Genomic DNA, 19297 nt, shown 5'->3' with positions numbered 1-19297 from the left:
TGAAATCAGATTTTCATATTCAATCAAATTAAATTTAAATGACCTGGTTGATCATATATACACACATACGTGTATATATATATATATATATATATATATATATATATATATATATATATATATCAGATGTAGTCTACATAATTTTTGCTAATTGTCATTTCATTAAAGCTCATTATGTATGTGTGTGCGTGTTAAAGATATAAATAAATTAAACTGGTGACATTTAAATACAGACACTACACTATGACTTACTAAGCATGCAGCCAAATTTCACATTCATTACTAAAGATAAGAACTCAAAAATGTTACGAAAAAAAGTCTTGAGACTAGACTAGCTTGAGACTACACATGGCAGTGTTAAATCCCATTCAGCCTGATGAGAGTGACTCCCAGCAGCACTGAGCTCAGTGGGGGGTTGTAAACATTTACACTAAGAGCCTGTCCAGTGCACATGGTTGGTGCTTGCCAGGCACCTCGGTATCGAATGTTGTGTTGCATATTTTGTCATTCAGGCCTGTCCCGAAATTGTAGGAATCACACCATCAATTTATGAAGGAGCCATCCAAATGTGACAACAGGCTTATGCTAAATGGAGAAAATAGAGCTAAACATTGTTAAAACACCCCTAGACCCACATGGTAGAGAGTGCTCGGCGGAGAGCTGCTATGCTCCCCGCTGTGAACTGGGAAAGTGATGTTGGTGGGCTTCCTTCTCCATGAGGGCCGCATCGTTCTTGGGCCCCGATTTGAAGCCTTTTTGAAGTCTGTTTCCTGCAGCACCGTGCCAACATTAATGTTTCCACAAAAGCAAAAATGCTAAATCAAATGAATACACTATACTATGCTATTCCACATTGACTCCTGAATTTCCCCCAGGAAAATTTTAAAAATCATCATTATAGGTGCCATTTACTATATATGCCTTAAAAGCTTCTGCTGTTTTTGTTTTATACAAAATGGTTAGAATGACGTGTCAGTGAAAAATAATAATTGTCGGCTTTCTCCTCCCCAATGAAACATAAAATATCTCACCTGTAATATTAATGTGCACATAAGTATTTGTTACATTTCTGCATCAGAGGAAAGAATGAAAAGGAAAGAAAAAAAACTATTGAATCCATTTGGGATCAGTCCTTTATTGTTTCAAAACTCTAGCTTTTACAATACAGTAATTTATTGTTACATGTGATTTGATGGGTAATATACAATGTCTCCCGATAATGAAACACAGTCACAAAGTATTCCTTTCTACATATCAATATTCTATGATAGTGAGAAGTTTGTGCTGATATATTTACTTAGTTCTGACAGCTCAATTAACTTCCCTTTTCAAATCAACAAAAGCATTGTTTTGAAAGTGCATTTCAAGGATTGCAAAGACGACTGTTTCCATTAGTCAGTCATAATGTACATTTCAGTATTGACACAGGGCCATACTGTTTTGTGAGTAACAAACAGCATTAACTACATTTCCAACTACAACATTTATCTGGATAAGTAAATCAAAGAAAATATATCAATATGCATGCCATGAACATTCCTCCATAAACATTTATAATAAATGTATATTTTTCATTTAATTATGCTGATAATGACAGTATTTTCCACAAAAGGACAAATGCTGATAATGAGAACTAATATTGAACATCCAAATTTCGTTTAAGTTTACATACAGGTCAGATGGCATTATGCCACAGTGTATAGGGCATTGCCCTAATAAGTTTAATAGCATTTGGTCCACAATAACAAATCTGGGTTTAAAAGAACAAAAAAAGTGATAGCAGGTGGGATTTTAAAATAAAATGCAAAACCATATGATGGCGATCTTAATTCTTTCCATTTTTTAGGTCTTTCGATTTTCAAGTTATGAGTTATTATGTGATGTTTCTGTTCAAAAATTAAACTATATAAATATACATTTTAGCTCATTACTTGGCTATTATACTTTTCTATTCCATGGAACAGCTTTCACTCTGTAGAACTTGGTTCCTAAAGGAACCTTGAATCTGTTTTGGGCCTGAAAAAGGAGAGGAAGAGAAGGAGAGAGAGATCATTACAAGAAACAATGAAGGTTCAAACTTTGTACTTAATTGTAAGAACATTACTGACATGACTTTAAAAAAAATCCAACTCTGATTTAAAAAAAATATATTAAAAAAAAAAAAAGACACTTATAGGCCTACAGTTGAAACTGTAAGTAAAACAGGGTTAAATGTTAATCGAATATGTAAACAAAGTATTTTTAGTACTTAAGTACCTTTTTTGCCTGGCAATACTCCTTCTCCATCACCTTTCCAAGCACCCACGGCCGTCTTGAGGTCCCTGATGCTAAACAAGAAAACAAATCGCATCGTTAAATAAACTTAAGAAAATGTTCACCAATTCTATGTGTAAAATAAAGCCAACAAGCATCAGTAGCAAGAACAAAGATTAAACTACATTTTATTTTAGCACCCATGTACACACAACACACAAAGCTCTCATGTTTGATTAATATATATATATATATATATATATATATATATATATATATATAAATAAATAAAAAATCAGAAAACAATCAGTCGTGCCTTTTTATTTTATTATTAAAAAAGAAATGTGTAAAATAAATTTCAATGACACAACGCTAAACTCAAAAGGGTTTGATGAAGCTGACCTGGTTTGAGGTCCAGTGCAGTAAGAGACTCAGAATGGAGGAAGTAGAGGGTGGGACCAACTGTGAAGAGCACGTAGTTGTCATGCCTTTCATCCAAGATGATTAGAACCAAATCGCCTACCTGGAAACTGAAACATAAAAAAAGACCAATAAAGAGACCAAATGATGATGAAACCGAATTGCAAAATGAAAACACAAAAGAAAATACATTAACGGTAATCATATGTGTATAATTATACCTACATACATAATAATGTACACAATAATGACAGAAAAACCACACACACATCAGCAAGGACATGTTAAGGCCCTGTGTGTTTCGTTTTTTAAAATTCACTTACTCTCTGATGGCGATTTTGTCTGAATGCCGTGATGACACAGACGACATGCTCTGAGACATCTACACAGAAGAGAAGGGCAACATTACTCACGTTATCAAAGCAAAATTAATAATATTAACAAGAACTGACTTCCACTGGGGATTATTAAATCATTTGTCTGTGACATAGGCTTTGAACTCTTATACTTTTACCACCTAACAGAATTATATCATAATCTAAACTATACCAGTCTTCGAGTTATGCAATATTAGTATTGACTAAATCTTTTCACACCAGAAAAGTACATTTTTGACATTTGTATTAGTATACAAGTTTGTGCTTCACTAAAATTCACCCCTTGTACATTTCAATGATCCTCTTCCTAAAGACTCATTTTTATTCACTGAGCTCGCTGGCCTCCTGGGTCAGGATTCTACTCTTTGATGCTAGTGCCACCTGGTGGAGAAATTGTTTCATAGCCTATAATGAAAATGATAAACTGACCAGTCTTTGACTGAGACGCTTGTTTTCTTCTTCCTTCATGTGCAAAGTCTGCAACATATATTAAATGAATTAGTCAGACATGCCTACACAAACAAACTCTTATCCAGTCAGATGCAATGATAAAGATGCAGCATGTCTAATTACCCTCTCAAGTAAGATTATCCGCTGTTTCTCCTCTGACATCATAGTATCACTACAAAAACAACAACAACAAAAATTAACAAGATGCAGTATACAAAAGGTAAAACTAAATAAATAAATCATAACATTTTTTGACTTGTGACCACTTGGCGCTTCTTAATATTAAGAATTTAAAAAATTATTTATTTATTTTAACTTACACTCTCGGTTCCTAGCCTCCCTTCCTTGGACTGTCAAATGTCTCTTCTGTTCGTCCATTTTTGGCTAGTTTATACAGTTGGCTCTCGAAACACAACACAAAAGTCTGTTTCTCTGGCTCGCAATCGATTTGACGGCATCTAAACAAAACTTACTGTCTATGAAGGAAACCTTTTTAGGTTTCACTATGAATTTGTTTGAGATTAACATGTTGGCGCAATAAAATCCACGTACTGCAGCACTGCGAATGCACAGAAATGAACACACTCAGATTCTCGTAGTTTCCTTGTCCAACTTAAACTGTAACTAAAATCTTAATCCAAGGTGCAGTCAAAGAGATCCCACTACCCAACCTATAAAAAGGCAAAAACTGTCCTCAAGTTCCATTACGGCCCTTTTGTGAAGCTCTACATTGTTCCCTGCCCTCTTGCACCTGTAGGGATTGTTCATTGTAGGAGCTACTCTGATCAACTGCGCCTGACAATATGGGAGGATTTTACTGTGTACATTCTTGTGAATACTGTCATTCCCCTGACTTTATGGACTTTGAGTTTAGATAGTGCAGATTCATCTGTCATGTCATTTGCGCACCGGTTGTCATTAATAGTAATGAGCCTTGTGAGGTATGGCCAGTTTGATGCAGACGTTACTGTCTGCTTTCAAAGTAAATGTGAGCTCAATGATGAAATAAAAAATGCACACATAAAAGTGGTCAGAACGGCCATCCAGGGAGCAATCTCAGTGAAGCAGGAGCTGCAAGCTATGCATCACTACGCCAGGAGATGACCTTGAAGGGGATATACTGTTAAAATTTTAACCAGTGATGGTTTATCCAAACTTTTGGACTTACATTACATTGTGCATCACAGATTCCACAAAAACTATTATGTATAGAATAACCAAAATTCTGTGCATTCCTTTTACATGGACCTCTCTATAAACTGTGGCTACAAGATCATGCGCAGGTGAGAAGGTTTCTTACGTATTTTGCAAATGTTGTTTGAAATATAAAGTGTGGAGTAAGGATAAACACATTGTCCAAATGCAGCCCACATAGTTGTTAACCAGGTGAGGTTAGGATAGGATAACTGGTTAGGATACTTGTCCTAACCGTGCTGCTAATGTGTGCTGCTCTGATTTTTCTTTCCCCATGAACAGTAATAGTGTCAGGCACATAATCACGTGGACGTATTTCAGACTCTAAACACAATGTTTATTTTAGAGTAGATGCTTACTGGACGGTCACCATGCTGGCTTCCACTGCTGAATCAACATGTTCGTCATCTCGAATGGCTGCCACAGAGGCCAATCTATCAGTTTCAGTGAGGGGCTCAGAAGAACAAGCCCCAGCAACGGGCAGAGCTCTAGCTGCTGCTGCTCCGGCTTCTGAGGCATCTTGAGCTGAGGGGTTAGGGTTGAAGAAGGCAGAGGACACCAGTGCAGTGCTGCGGAAACGGTTGAGCTCCTCTTCCAAATGTTTCTTTTCCTGCATCACACTAGCCCGGTCCTCAGACAGTTTCTCTATCAGAGCTGGAATAAAAGTATAAATAAAAACCACTGACAAACACAAAATAACATTATTTTTGACAAAAGCCTAAAAATGAATATTATGGCAGTGAGAACAAGCGAACAGGACAAGTAATGAATATTCATGAGGTGCTACCATGATGTCTCATTTCCAAAACTGTAAGAAAAACAGTGTTCAATGTGGACAGTACACACTCACCTTTATCTTTCTCCTGCTGCTGGGTAACTTTATGCAACTTCTCCGTGAGATCACTGATGATCTGCTCCTTTTTCATTTTCTCTCGTGTTAGAACTGTGTTGAAATTTGTCTGGATAAAAAGATTAATAATTATTATTATTAACATTTTAAAAATTTTGACAAGCTTAACAACCATTTTAGTGAGAACAGAGCATTTATATCAAAGCATTAATTATTTCATTTTTAATTGCCAATTTCTGAGGACACAGATCAGCATGCAGCCATGGGAGTTACAGTTGTTTTGTTAGCTTTTACTCCTAGTATTTTGATATTTTTGTATCGTACATCCATGTATTACACCAGACAATAAATAACAAAAGAAATCAAACTGTATGTGCTCCTAACAATTCTGTTTGTTGCAAGTCTCATCAGGTTCAACTACAAAGGGAGATGTAGCAAAGTAAGGTGAGATGTCCTCAATTTTTTTTTCGTAAACAGTAAATGAAATAATACAAAATCTATAGCACAGTAAAATAAATGTCTGTCCACATATGAAGCGATCTGCTCATCGTCCATAGCATTGTAGCTAGTTGGTCCCTAGAGGAAAATCCAGACTCTGGTTCCCTAGGTGATCCTGAAAAATATTTTATGACCTGTAATATGTAAACGGTGTCATTCATCCAGTTGCCAATGTATTAGTCATCCCTACTTTTACTTAGGAAGGTGGGAAAAAAGACAGAAAACTAAAGGTAGGTTTTATAAAATGGATGAGATCTGACCCTTAAGTACTGAATACTCAGTACACAAGGGTTGTAAGGTCAACACTGAAACTTTTGATGGCATGTTGAAGGCTTTTGTCTATAGGGAGGATGAACTGTATTTAAAATATTTCACACTACCATAACGCTATACTGACAAGCACTTTTTCTACTGCTAATATTTCTCCATGGCAGCCTGCCATGCTAAAATCTTTGCTGCCAAACAAGAAGCGTTGTGCATATATAAAGAAATTGGGTCACCGTGCATCGCTTGTAGCTGACAGCTGGACACTATAGTGGACATTTTAGGCTAAGGTTCACTGGTAACCCTCTTATACATCCCCCGCACTGTCATGTCAGTCAATGGTATCTCTTTGCTCCCACTGTTTGCAGCAATAATTGCTCTCCTCAAAACTGACAGTAGTTTAAATAGGCATCCACCCCTCTTTGCACAGCTAAAGGTTATTTAGCCTGTCAGTGCTGCAAGTCTCTGGTAATCAAATTGCCGCTAGTTTCTTCCTGTGTGTATGCTGCTTCCAGCTGAGTTAGTTTAGGTCTTATCCCCTTCACAAACAGCTTTTTCCATTTACAACACACTTTATGACTGACTAAATGAAGATGGCCACTGCTAATTGCATTCACTCTCCTATGGCCAAGGAAACACGTTAGTGCTACTACTACTATTCCCATTCATCGACATACACAGAGTCTATGAACAGTTTTGCAGATCGTTTGCTACATGTTATAGCTGTTTGCTGTCACCTGGGGGCAGTGTCACAAACAAGCGGTCTGTGGGCTACTCTTGGTAATGCTCTTGTTGGTCTTCAGCCAACTATCTGGTCTTTAGCCAACTATCTGGTCTTTAAGTGATGACGTATGAACCCTGCTTCTAGGTCCAAACTACTCTGCGTTTATTAAGGCTGTTGCGTTTTTAACATGTTTTAATTCCTTGTATCTTTTTCTATTTAATCTGGACAAGCCCCTAAAAAAAGGGCAGTGATCACTGTCGGCCTCTCTCTCAGGTTTTATTACCACTATTCATTTTAACGCTCAGTTTTTAAAATCATACAATGTAACTACTGCCCAGCTCATACAGCAGTATATTATTAACCAACCTCATATTGTGGATGGATTATCTCAGTTGTTCTTCTGACAGCATCCTGCCATGCAATCACATTTGTCCCTAACCATTGCGTTAATTTTTATCGACTGGAAAAAAGTTAGCATTCATCCTCTGGATTCACTGTGTTTATATTATGCTAACATAGCTGTGTTGCTAGCATTCACGTAGCACATCATTATATACAAGCTAGTTCAACTTCAGTAACACTACAAACATCACTGCTGTTTAGTTTTCTGTCTTCATTTATGTCAGAAGTGATAGCAGAGCTGTACATCTTAATTTGTTTCAGAAATCTCTCAGTCAGAACCTGGTATATTATATTTAAATGGAAACTAGCGAGCTAACTCCCTGCTAACTTCTAACTCCATTAAATTTCAGAAATTCTGTTTTTATGGATGCCTGGATGTTAAACTTAATTGTTACACCTGGTAGAGCAGCCACACTAATCATTTTATTACAGATGAAATAATTTAGACAGTTTTTAATCTCTTAGTGATGCCGCAGTGTTTGTTTGACTTTAATCACTGACGAGTTTGGACCCAGAAACGCCTAATAACGTCAGACTTAAAGACCACATAGAGAGGAGCAAAGTTAGAAAATACAAGAGAGCTGAATTGTGTTACATAAATTCTGCTGTGTCCAATGCAGTGACTGTCGGTGCGTGATGATCTTTGATGGTTTTTTTCCCCCACAGTTCCCCCGTTTATTATGAACTCCGCTGTTGCTCTCTTTTCTGTTCCAGCTTGTTTTCAACCAGCAGGCATTCAACCTATGCACAGCATCATCCACGTTCAGTCACATGCGGTTGGGTTTTTGGAAGACTGCACACAAGTATGTTAGCATAGGTCCGCACTCAAATATCAACAAAAGACAAATATCAACAAAAGCAGAACCCTAAAATAAGCTAACAAGAGCAAATACAAACCTGTTGCTCTGCAATAAGTGATGTTTTGATGTTCTGTATCTCCTCATTCTTCTTTTTCTCCATGAGCTCCATCTGTGCCTGCAGAGAGGCCCTTTCCTGTTGCAGAGAGGCCCTTTCCTGTTGCAGACGCTCTTGTAGTGCTGAGTCTAGAGACAGAGGTGCTCCAGCATCTGCACGTCCGTCAGCATGCAGGGACAACCCTTCATCACTGAAAGGCACATAGCAAACAAAGTTATCAACTTAAACTACTTAAAACTAACCATGAAAAACACTTTAACTGAAATAAAAATAGATAATAGAAATCCAGAAGCTACGATGTATGGCCTCAATATTACACTTTATTACTGTACTTTTCCTAACTTATTACATCTTAAATTCTGAAAAAACGACCCATGTAATAATAATAATAATAATAATAATAATAATAATAATAATAATAATATTAAAGTTAATACTAAAAGGAATGTTAAACTAACCTAAGCACAGGAAACTGTGGAAACTAAACTGAAAACCCAAATTTAAAACTAAAAACAACTTACAGAAAATGCAAAATCATAATACCTCTAACAAAAACATTAATCAGCCAAGTGATGAACCTGTAACTGTGAAAATAATGTGAAGAAACATGAAGAGCAAACTTGTTTTGGATTAAACATTTACCTTTTTGAGGACCGGACCTCATGAAGCTCATTTTCAAGTTGTCTAATCTTGCCTAAGAGTCTCTTCTCCATCTCCTCTTTCTGCTCTAAGTCTTTAAAGACATCTGGTGCTGCAGCCTCAGTGGCCTTTTCTTTCTCTAAATGTTTCTCAAATGCAAGTCTGTCCTGCTCTACTTTTTGCGAAAGCAGGTCATTTTCTTGCTGCAAACTGCTGATAACAGTCCTCAACTCCTGCTCCTGTTCTTGGAAACTATTCAGTTGCTTTTCTTTTTCTTCACAGACAGCAGCCAGTTGCTGATCTAATTCCTCTTTAAGTTTCCGATGCTGCTCAGCGTGGTTCCTCTCAGCCTCCTGGGCTTGCTGCTGCAGGGAAGAGAGCTTGTTGCTCAACAAAATAGTCTCCTCTTCGTGTCTGTCAACAAGCTCTGAGATGCAGTGGTCCTTCTCAATCCTCATGAGAGTCCTGAGCTCTGCTAGGTCCACTTCATACTCTTCATTCTTTAGCTGAAGCTCTTTTTTGACAACTGCCAGTTCTTCACCAAGAACTTTGGTCTCCGCCTCTATTTGGGATTTGACAGCCTCTTCCTGCTGTATCCTGGAGTCTTCAAACAAGCGCTTTAACTCTTCTGTCTCTGATTCTTTGAGGGCTAACTCCACCTCTAACTTGCAGCGGAGTTCTGCAAGCTCAGCTATCCGAGCCTCCAAGTCCTTGACCTGACTGTCCTTCTCTTTTATAGCAGTGGCATGGTGATCAGCTGCCTCGCTTAACTTAACACTATTTTCAACAGCAAGATTTTCCAGAGCCTCGTGGTTACCCTTGGTCAGTGTCTCCATTTCTGCCTTGTGTTCATGCTTCATTCTGTCCTCCAACTCTTTTAAATTGGTCTGTGCAACAACTTCCAGCTCCTGTCGGATCTTCTGCTGACTGCGTTCAATCTCAAAGTGCAGATTCTCAAGCTGAGTGGCCAAAGAGTCTCTTGAGGCTGCAAGCTTCTTATTTTCTTCAGCTTGATCACTGATAATCTGCTCCAGGTTGGTGATCTTATCAGTCTGAATACCATCCGTTTGAATCCATCGCTCTCTCTCATTCTCAAGCTGAGTCAGTTCCTTCTCCTTGCGCTCCATAAGCCCTTCGAGCTCCAGCATTGCACGCTGAACATCTCTAACAATATTCTGGTTTACTTGGTTTTCCTTGGTTAGTGTCTTTACCTCCTTCTCAAAGTCCTGCCGTATGGCCAGAAGCTCACTTTGATGCTGCTCCTTCAACGCTTGTTCATGGGTCTGACAGATGCTATCCACAATATTGTGCACCTCTGTGCTCATACTACGCAGAACAAAGCCAAAGTCATGTTGTTCTTTTAATACTAGACCTCGTAAATGACACAGGTCATCCTTTGCATTTCTTAAGCTGGAATGGGACTCCTCTGCAGCACTTCGATACCTCTCAATAACTTGCTGAAGAACAGCGATCTTTGAGTTCTCTCTCTCTAGTATTGTGGTATCTTGCATTCGCTTGTTATCAATAGCGTTAATGACTGAAGAATACAAAGATTCCACCATCATTTCAGGGCTAATAGGATCACTGATAGGGTTTGGAGAGGTCAAGTTCTCTTCAATCACAAACTCGTTTACAGCAGACATGAAGTCTGATTCAGGGCTTTCTGCCAGAGAATCTAAATCAAGGGATCCCTGCTGTAGGACTGGATCCATGTTTGGATGGCCAATGGTTTCAAAGTCAAATGTTTGTGCATCAATGCTGTCTGGCGATAAGTCCTCTAGAGGAGCTGGGACAGGAACATGAAGGGGTTGGCAGCTGGGGCCCTGAAGGCTGAGAGAGGAAGGAGTTTTGGGCGACACCGCTGTTGTGGTAGCAGGCATTTCAGACTGAGGAGACAATGTAGTTGATCTGTGGGCACTCTGACTACAAGATGCCTAGGGAGAAAAAAACAAAACACCCAAGAATAAATAAATATATTCTTCAAGTTGGAGTTTAATCTTAATACGAAAAGAGAAATTAAACAGTATTACAAAAAAAGAAAGAAAAAAATTAGAAAATGCTTGACCTAAAGTTATACCTCAGTATTGTTTGCTTTTTGATAGTTGTTCTAAGTTATGTGTTCATTTCAGACTAGGACAGCAAATACATATATGTGTAATATAACCAAGGTAAATCATTACCCTTTGTTCACTTAGCAGGTCAGTAATCGTCTGTGACATCTCGTCCACGCTCTGCGCAGCTTGGACCAGCTGGTGAAGTGTCTCTATGTGGTGATTTAAGGGCTCAAAGTTGCACACTGTGGGAAGCCTGCAGAAAAAGATTTTTTTAAACTAAACAAACACGGACATATTGGTAAAAACTATGTTGTGAATTTCTTCAGTTTAAAAAGATTGCTTAGAAGGTCTTCAATTTGATGCAATTAAGAGATAACAGAATAAATTTAGGCCACTTTTCACACCAAGAATCTGTTCAAGAAAGCAAACTGAGTCTAAAGCTGAAACTTATTTCTTGAATTGATTAACTTAATCAAGGATTAAACAGTTGTTAACAAAGTTTGGCTGATCAACTCCAAGTATGTTCCCTTTTAGTTAAGAGAGTACATGGCGAATGAAAAAGAAAAGGCATAATTAACAGAGTTCTGAGACCATGATCACCACAGTAATGGGTAAATAAAGAGCAAAGCCTTAATTCAGTAGAATTAAAACTGTGAACTATGTGATACATGAAACTATGCATCACTGCAGTGACAAATGCAACTGACGGCAACTGAAAATAAAAATAAAGCTCAAACAATACTTTAGATCGTTTACTTATAGATGATCATATCGGACCTTTACTTTATAGTCTTACCAAGTTATAATGATTCTGGTTATTAGCACTTAATTATAGTCTGACTTTTTAAATTAACTTTTTAATATCTAGTTTAAACTGAAATATTTTGCTCTACAGCGTTAGAGAGCCTGCATTTCAAAGTGCAATCTGCATAAAATGTTGTAAGACCACATTCAGACTATATTCAGATTATTCACATAATCTCCATCATAAAGAACTATAAACAACTCCAACTATGACATACTTGGTCCCCAAGTAAGACCAACCACAACATGTCCCATGATTTATTCATTATTCAGTTTCTTACATATCTAAAGCTTTTTATATCTTTATTGTTTTATTTATTTAAATAAACCAAAGATAAATGCATTTAAATAAACCAACAAACAGTGCCAGGGACCTGGTTGAACACTAAACAGCTTATTTTGATAACAAACCATAAATTCGGTTATGTTAACTATTGGTAGTTAACGAATAGTTTTTCCATTTTTTCTCAAAAAACCCCATTTAATGATATTTAAAACCACTAATGATTCAAGACAGTGACTTACATGAGGAAAGGCTGCACCTCAACAGGACAACAAGATTTCAAGTACTGCAGGTCCTCAAGTGAGATGTCTGGAAGTTCATCATCAAACCTTCTTGGCCTTCGTGTCTATAGCCAATTAAGAACCATGAAAAAAATAGACTGTCAAACAGTGTGAAACAATAGTGCTAACAAAGAAAAAGTGATACACACGATAATTCAATCAAACTTACACAAAATGATGTTGGAGGCCATGAATCAAGTCCTCTAAACAACCGATTTCGGAGAAAAGACTTTCCTAAATAATAAATAAAACAGTAACTGGGTCAAAATTCTGTTCTTACGTGGAATTGGTGTGTTATTTAATCAGAGTTTCTCAAAAACACTTACGAAAGAGTTTCCCAAAGGATTCCCGTTTAAATTTCTCTGCCTCATAAAGTTGTTTTCCATCCTTGACAAGTGCATTGGCCCACTGAAAAGATTTAAGAAAAATTTAATTAAGATTATGCAATAAATTAATAATTATGTTTCAAAAACATTTTCACAAGAAGATTACATTCCTTAACATCGTTTTAATGTTATTTAGATTTGAGCATTTAGACATAACTTAATGGAAGGCTTGCAGGCACTCTTCAAAAAAAGCCAATATGTATGCAGCGTCCGTCAAAACGAGCAGTTACATTTTTTGCCAAAAACTACATCAATCAGAGGAGCCATCTTTCAAGCAATTCCCAAAACACAAAGTGTTAACTTCTATTCTTTCTTGTGACTGTGAAATAATAAAGACCAAAAAATTAAGCTCAAATAAAGGAAAGTTTCATCAAAATCATCAAAAATCTGTCTTATTAGTCAAACCTTCTCAGAGCTAAGCACCCTTTTTGCACCTTTACCATAGACCGTACATTGCTTAGACACAAGTCACACACCTTTAGCTGTCATAACATATCACAAATTAGGCATTATTTTCTTTTCTGCTGCTGCCAACACAGCACACCACAAATGGCCAGATGTTAGAAAATTGGACACATCTAGACACTTCATAGCTGATTACAGTAACTTAATTCCCCCTGTTAGCACAGGCTTCCTAATGGTTGCAACTTTGTGTTGATAATGTTATTTCTTACACACTTGAAACAGAGCTGAATTCTCACAACAAAACCCCCAAAGACCATCCATCCATTCATTTCCCTCATCTTATTTAATTCAGGATTGGGTCATCAGTCCATTGCAGGGCTAACACACAGTGACAGACCACCATTCACATCTTTATAATTTTGAATAACCAATTAATATAAAGAGATAACTTTTTAGGAAGTGTAAATACCCAGATGGAACCCACACAGAATCTTCTTAAAAGAAACCCTTTCTTTAGGCTATATATGTGGTTTTATGTACTTTATACTATTTTTCATTATATGATTTCATACTGTACATTGTCATTTCTGTAAATCTTATTGAGATGACTGTTTTTGTTAAATTGCTACATCTGAATGCATGATTAGTTTCTAATAACAGTACTGACCTCTCTGTAGTGGCGCATGAACATTTTTCTCCTGACTACCTCTACGACTGCCAAGCAGTACATCTGGGGCACGGTACTGAGGGCCTCCACCACCCTCACTCTTTCCATTAGCTCGGTTAGAAGTCTGAATAGAGCCTGAAGCTTCTCTGCATCCTGGTCTGCATGAAGCATCACGTAGCAGCACCATCTAAAATTATTCCAATCATTAGAATTTGAAAACATAATTCTCATAATCACATTTTTTTAAACATATATTAAATACAGCAAGGTACAATTTATTAAACATAGGATTAGGGCTGTACGATATAACGATATATATTGGATGACGATATTAAAACGTCTATCATTTCATTTTATGCTATTGTTTGTTTCATGGTGTCACAAAATAAACTGTTTACTGCAATATTTTTTCATTATTTTGATGGTCACTGTAGTGGCTATATTAATTTCTTAAAGTTCTCTCTTTCTCTTATATTTAATATAACCACACTACAGACGGACAAGTGCCTGTTTTTATGCGCTGTCATTAGCAACAACAACAGTAAAACCATCGCGTGTCCGCTTGTTTATTTTCCACAACCTTTCACAATAAAGCTCAAGCTCCTGTTGAGACTTTTCAAAATAAACTGAATCACGTGAAAGAGTATGCAGAGTATTCACAGATGAGAAGTAAAAAAAGAGCCGTCAGGTGCTAAAAAAATAAACCTTAGACTCAAACGTTAGAGCAGGCTTTTCCCCGCAGCATGCTGTGTAATAAACACTCACAAAGAAAACGGCAGCCGCTACAACTTATGTCTAAAATTAAAACACCTGACTCCAGGTACGCGACACCCAGCTGGAAACACTTCACGGAAGTCGAGCTGCCCGAGATTCACAGAATTTACAGAAAATGTAAAATTTTTGTAATTTATGTTGTTATCAGACGATAGATGTCTTATATGAGATTTTGGTCATATCGCACAGCCCTAGTCAGGATCAGCAATTAATATGGAAAAAGAAATGGTTTCCGGTTTTACTTAAGTCTGACTTGAAGGTTGTTTGCTAGCTCTTGTTTGGCAGTGGTGCACTTCTTTTTAATTTCCAGCAGCTTTCTGTGGTTGTTCAGCATGATCATCAGCTGGTTGGTGTGACTCATACACAAATCAGGCAGAACAGATGTATCCTTCAGGTTTTCAGCCCGCTTCTGATTGGCCAAAAATCCCTGGAAGCAAAAACATGTGAGCACAATTCATAACACAACAAAAAGCAGAGAAAACTATTTAATACTGCTTTTCTTTGCATACCTGAGCAAGTTCTTTCTGTTCATTCACCAACTTCTTGCAGCTTGCAAGCATTTGGTCTAGAGCATACAACCTGTCTTCAAGCCCTTTGATGGATTTCATGTTTTGATTATCTAGCTTGGAAATTGTGTCATGACATTCTGTTAGGAAAGGCTGAATGGTCCGCGGGTCAAGCTGAAAGACACAAAATCAAAGTCAAACCTCTTATTCCAATTTAACACAGCACATTTAAAAATCCACCAAGACCTTTTTAAAAATAGATCAATGACTTACCCTATTGATGGAGTCAAAACATTTCCTTACAACCGATTCCACATCATTGGGCCTGTCCTGGACGTTGATCCAATCTAATAATGTAACATTGAACACGGACGGGTTGGTGAGCTCTGGTGTGTCATCATCTAATAGTGCAGCTCTCAGGCCACCACTGTCAGTCATTTCATTTGATTCCTGGTCCTCAGCTGGCTCACAAGTGGCTGTCCCTGAAGCGGAGAAGGATGCGGATGACTTAGAGGGCATCTGTGTTTCAGTTGTGCAGAGCACAGAGTCAGTCGATTTTTCTTCTTCCGTCTCATCTGAATCCTTTGCAGGGGTTGAGCTGGACTTCTCCATGCTCTCTCTGTAACTCTGACGTGTTAAACATTCCAGCAGAGGTATCTTGGCCATTACTGAAACTGCTGTCCCTAACCTGCAATTATAACAAAAGATGAGTTGAGACTTGTCTTGATGCATGCTCATCCAGGTAAGTAAATCCTAAAAGGTTGATTCTAGTTTCAGTCTTTGTGCAAATTTACTGTTTATAAGGTTGGAGAAACCTGCAGTCAGCTGAGACTGAAGAAGGCACTTGTATGAGTGACGAAACATTTCTCCGACTGAAAACACTACATCCAGATGATCAGAATCAACCTTCTTGTGAGTTGAGACTGGTTCAATTTCTTTACTATTTTATTTGTTTTAAAAAAATAACATTATAACTACATTATTTAAAATGGTTCCTCTAGCATATTCTCTGTAGACTTATTTACCAATAAAAACACAATATTTTGCATTTTAGGTTTAAACTTATTGAAAAAGATCAGCAAACCAACACTTACTTACATTACACAGTTACACAGTAACACTTACTTTGTAAGTTTCACTTTGATTTCCTCCAGATCATGCTGATAATTTGTATAAGCTGTGTTGAATTTTATAAGCAACTTCTGATAAGATAGGGTGCAGTCATCCAGATTCGCCATTATAGCAGCCCAGCCTTGGTGTTGAAGGTGTTCATCATGAACCAAACGTTCACAGAAAGAGCAAAGTTTGTTGGCAACTTCAAACATTTCCTGGAGGGATTAACAAATATTTAACTCAACATTAGAACATTTTCAGAGTATTCTACAGATGATTGATTAGTTATTATTTCTTGTAAAGAAATTCAGTTGAAAAACATTTCATGGCAAATACATTCAAAAACTTTTTTCAGGCCAAGGTTTAAAAAAATGTTGTTAACTACCAGAGCAAGTTGTGTTCGAGAGGCAACAGTGTGAAAGACAGCTGGCATCAAAAGAGACTCCTCCACCTTGACCTGAATCTCACTCTCAATTGAGAAGGTGGTTTTAGGGATCGTTGGATCCCGGTCAGACAAGATCATCTCTTTGTTGAACAGGAATATAGGGTTGGTTTCCTATAGATAAAAATAACAGTGTTTAGAGCATTATATATATTCAAGGAAATAAAATCAACACCTAACAAACTGAAAAACTCACAGTGCCAGCACTGTAGCTGCAGACCCGTCTCTCTGCAGCCATACATTCTCCTCCATTAACAACGAGGACTTGATGTGGAATTGCAATTTTATATTTGGCTTGGATGGCATGTTTGAGCTCCTGTACACTGAGAAGAGGGAAAACACTTTTTAGGTCACACTAAGCAAGGCGTACTGACCACTGTTTCAGATTAATATTACAATGCCAGCTTCTTACGTTTGGACAGCAAGGTCAGTATCAAATGTCAGTGTGCTGCCATTGTTGACCTGGAACACATACAACTTCATGTTTGATCTCCCAGAGTTTTTCCCTCTTGCCTGTCTTGTTCATTTAGTCACTCACCACAACCCTGCAAAATTACACAATAACGCAAAAAATGTAGTTGAGAACAGACAATAAAAACATCCCTGAAATCATTAAATTGAATTATATATTCCTCTTGATTGTATTTATTTCTCCTGTTTATTATTTATTCCTGCTGTCTTACCATTAATATTTTATCCCTGCAAAGTTGGTGTGGAGCACCCATAATTTTGTTGTGCATGTACAATGACAACAAAGGGCTATTCTATTCTATTCTGAAGACAAGTAATGGTGCCATTTATTCAGAGCACAAAACTACTTGAGTAATATTTATATTATACTGATATTATACTGTTACACCGCATGTTATAAGTAGTTATAACAATATACTTTACAGAGTCTATAGAGTGTGCTTATGCAGTACAGTCATTTAAATTAACTCAACAACAAAAAGGCAATATAACTACATTTTACTTTTCCAAAGACAGCCCGTGCATTGTTTCCTACCGAATAATTAGCCTGGTAGCTGAGTCACTACACGGTAGGCTGGGCTATTAGCTAGTTGTTTGGTAACCAGATAGTGACCCAACATATTATTCTAACCAAAGACACAATCTGTCTTTTGAAACTACCTGAAGTAGTAGATTCTTCACACGGGTTTGCGTTTATTCTGAAATTAATAATGCAAAATGGGCTGCGCTAATTAAAGTTGAAGATAGAACAAAACAGTTAGCGCTATGTTAGCCGTTACAACGATAAACAACTTAAAAGCCACACTGCTTTCTGAATTGCTTGTCTGTTAATTGTCTTTAACAACGTTAACGGTTTGTATATCTGCGGGGCCTCCAATCCTTTAGGCATACTCCGGTACCGGGGTTCATGTTTGCCATTTTTATGTCTACTGAAAACACTCAACCGCTGTTAATAACCTCCAGGCCTCCAGTCCGTCATCATAAACACCGAAGAAGTGGTCACCAACAGCTGCTAGCAGGCTAGCTAGTCAATAATAACCCGTTGACTAACTGGCTATTAGCTAAAACGAGCTAGCGCAGGATAGTCAACACTAACGTCGACAAATTTAGAACCATAAACTAGAGGAGTTACAATCATTAGTTTGGATTTATAATTTATGAGAATGAGATATCATGTCGGATTTTTAAAATAAACGATGTCTTTAGTCTTACCTCACTTTGCTCATCTCCCTCTTCTCGCTCTTGGCTTCGCCTTGGCGAGCTGGCTAGCTAAAAAGCTAGCACTCTAGCTAGCTAGCTAACCCGTTTTGGATTGGCATACATAGAGCTAGCTTAGCAAGCCCCTCAGCTAATGTTGGGTATACTAAACCAGAGTAGAATAACTGACAGTCATAATTAGTTCCACAAAGTAAGCATGCTTCAGTATAATAACGTTCTAATTTGGCAAACTCCAGCCGTAATGGTGTAGCACACGGACTAAACCACTAGTTGTTTATCTCAGGTGGCTACCTACGCTAACACCCTCTCTAGTAGCTGTGCTTGTTTTGTTGTTGTCATCTGCGGATGGGAAGTCCGCGAACGACTCGTTCATCCGTTACGACTCAAAGCATTCAGAGTTCAGTCACAAGCCGAGTAACTCCTGTTTCAGACTGAGGACCGACTCTTTTTAAATAATAAATTAATAATAATTATTATTATTACTATTACCTTTGACAAATTTATACTAAAACTGAACATTTTATTATCACCACAGTAGTATTTTCAGCACAAAGATAAACTTTTTCTTAAAGTAACTTATTCACTGGCCTTATCACAGTACTTCTTGTGTATTTTTTCTATAATTTTCAAAGTTTAATTTTTTCATATTTAAATTTGAAATGATGAGGAACTTTTGCTTCATTTCTTTTGTGTATTTACTTATGTTTGGCTTACCATGCTGTCTTTTTTGTTGTAAAATCATGCTATCAAAAGTTTTAAAGAAAAAAAGTTTTATAACTTTTTTAATAAGTTTTATAAATACAGTTTTACTATTTAATTACTTTATTGTGCTGTTTTTAATGCAAGATTTTACTTGTTTCCACCACTTAAATAAATAAATAATTCAATAAATAAATAATTGTCAGGC

The 19297-nt window shown here is 37.2% G+C and overlaps 1 protein-coding gene across 1 annotated transcript; it reads right to left on the bottom strand.

The window, feature by feature from the left end:
- Nucleotides 1-1117: 1117 nt before the first annotated feature.
- rb1cc1 (RB1-inducible coiled-coil 1) lies at nucleotides 1118-18752 on the bottom strand. The gene is made up of 23 exons (XM_085253892.1): nucleotides 18385-18752; nucleotides 17114-17246; nucleotides 16898-17024; nucleotides 16645-16815; nucleotides 16272-16474; nucleotides 15420-15834; nucleotides 15150-15320; nucleotides 14883-15067; nucleotides 13867-14053; nucleotides 12735-12816; nucleotides 12578-12642; nucleotides 12370-12473; nucleotides 11167-11293; nucleotides 8990-10920; nucleotides 8330-8537; nucleotides 5545-5653; nucleotides 5054-5348; nucleotides 3624-3672; nucleotides 3480-3527; nucleotides 2997-3055; nucleotides 2656-2783; nucleotides 2257-2327; nucleotides 1118-2016 (listed from the first exon to the last, which is right to left on the bottom strand). Exons 2-23 carry the CDS (start codon nucleotides 17182-17184, stop codon nucleotides 1939-1941), a joined length of 4884 nt encoding a protein of 1627 aa, XP_085110018.1. The 5' UTR covers nucleotides 17185-17246; nucleotides 18385-18752; the 3' UTR covers nucleotides 1118-1938.
- Nucleotides 18753-19297: the final 545 nt, after the last annotated feature.

The sequence above is a fragment of the Mchenga conophoros genome, linkage group LG18, assembly GCF_057382185.1.
Source record: "Mchenga conophoros isolate Kocher_MC1m ecotype Shallow Benthic linkage group LG18, M_conophoros_male_GT1.1, whole genome shotgun sequence".
In the NCBI taxonomy this organism is placed as follows: domain Eukaryota; kingdom Metazoa; phylum Chordata; class Actinopteri; order Cichliformes; family Cichlidae; genus Mchenga; species Mchenga conophoros.
The sequence above is the reverse complement of the archived record's forward strand: the minus strand, read 5'-3'. Positions and strand labels throughout refer to the sequence as shown.

What these genes read in the sequence shown, in the direction of transcription:
- rb1cc1 (XM_085253892.1), bottom strand. Translation starts at nt 17,184, where the DNA reads ATGAAGTTGTATGTGTTCCAGGTCAACAATGGCAGCACACTGACATTT. An exon ending in CTCGAACACAACTTGCTCTG is followed by an intron (nt 16,475 to 16,644) that starts GTAGTTAACAAC and finishes TAATCCCTCCAG; the next exon opens with GAAATGTTTGAAGTTGCCAA. An exon ending in CACTTATTGCAGAGCAACAG is followed by an intron (nt 5,654 to 8,329) that starts GTTTGTATTTGC and finishes CTTTTTATCCAG; the next exon opens with ACAAATTTCAACACAGTTCT.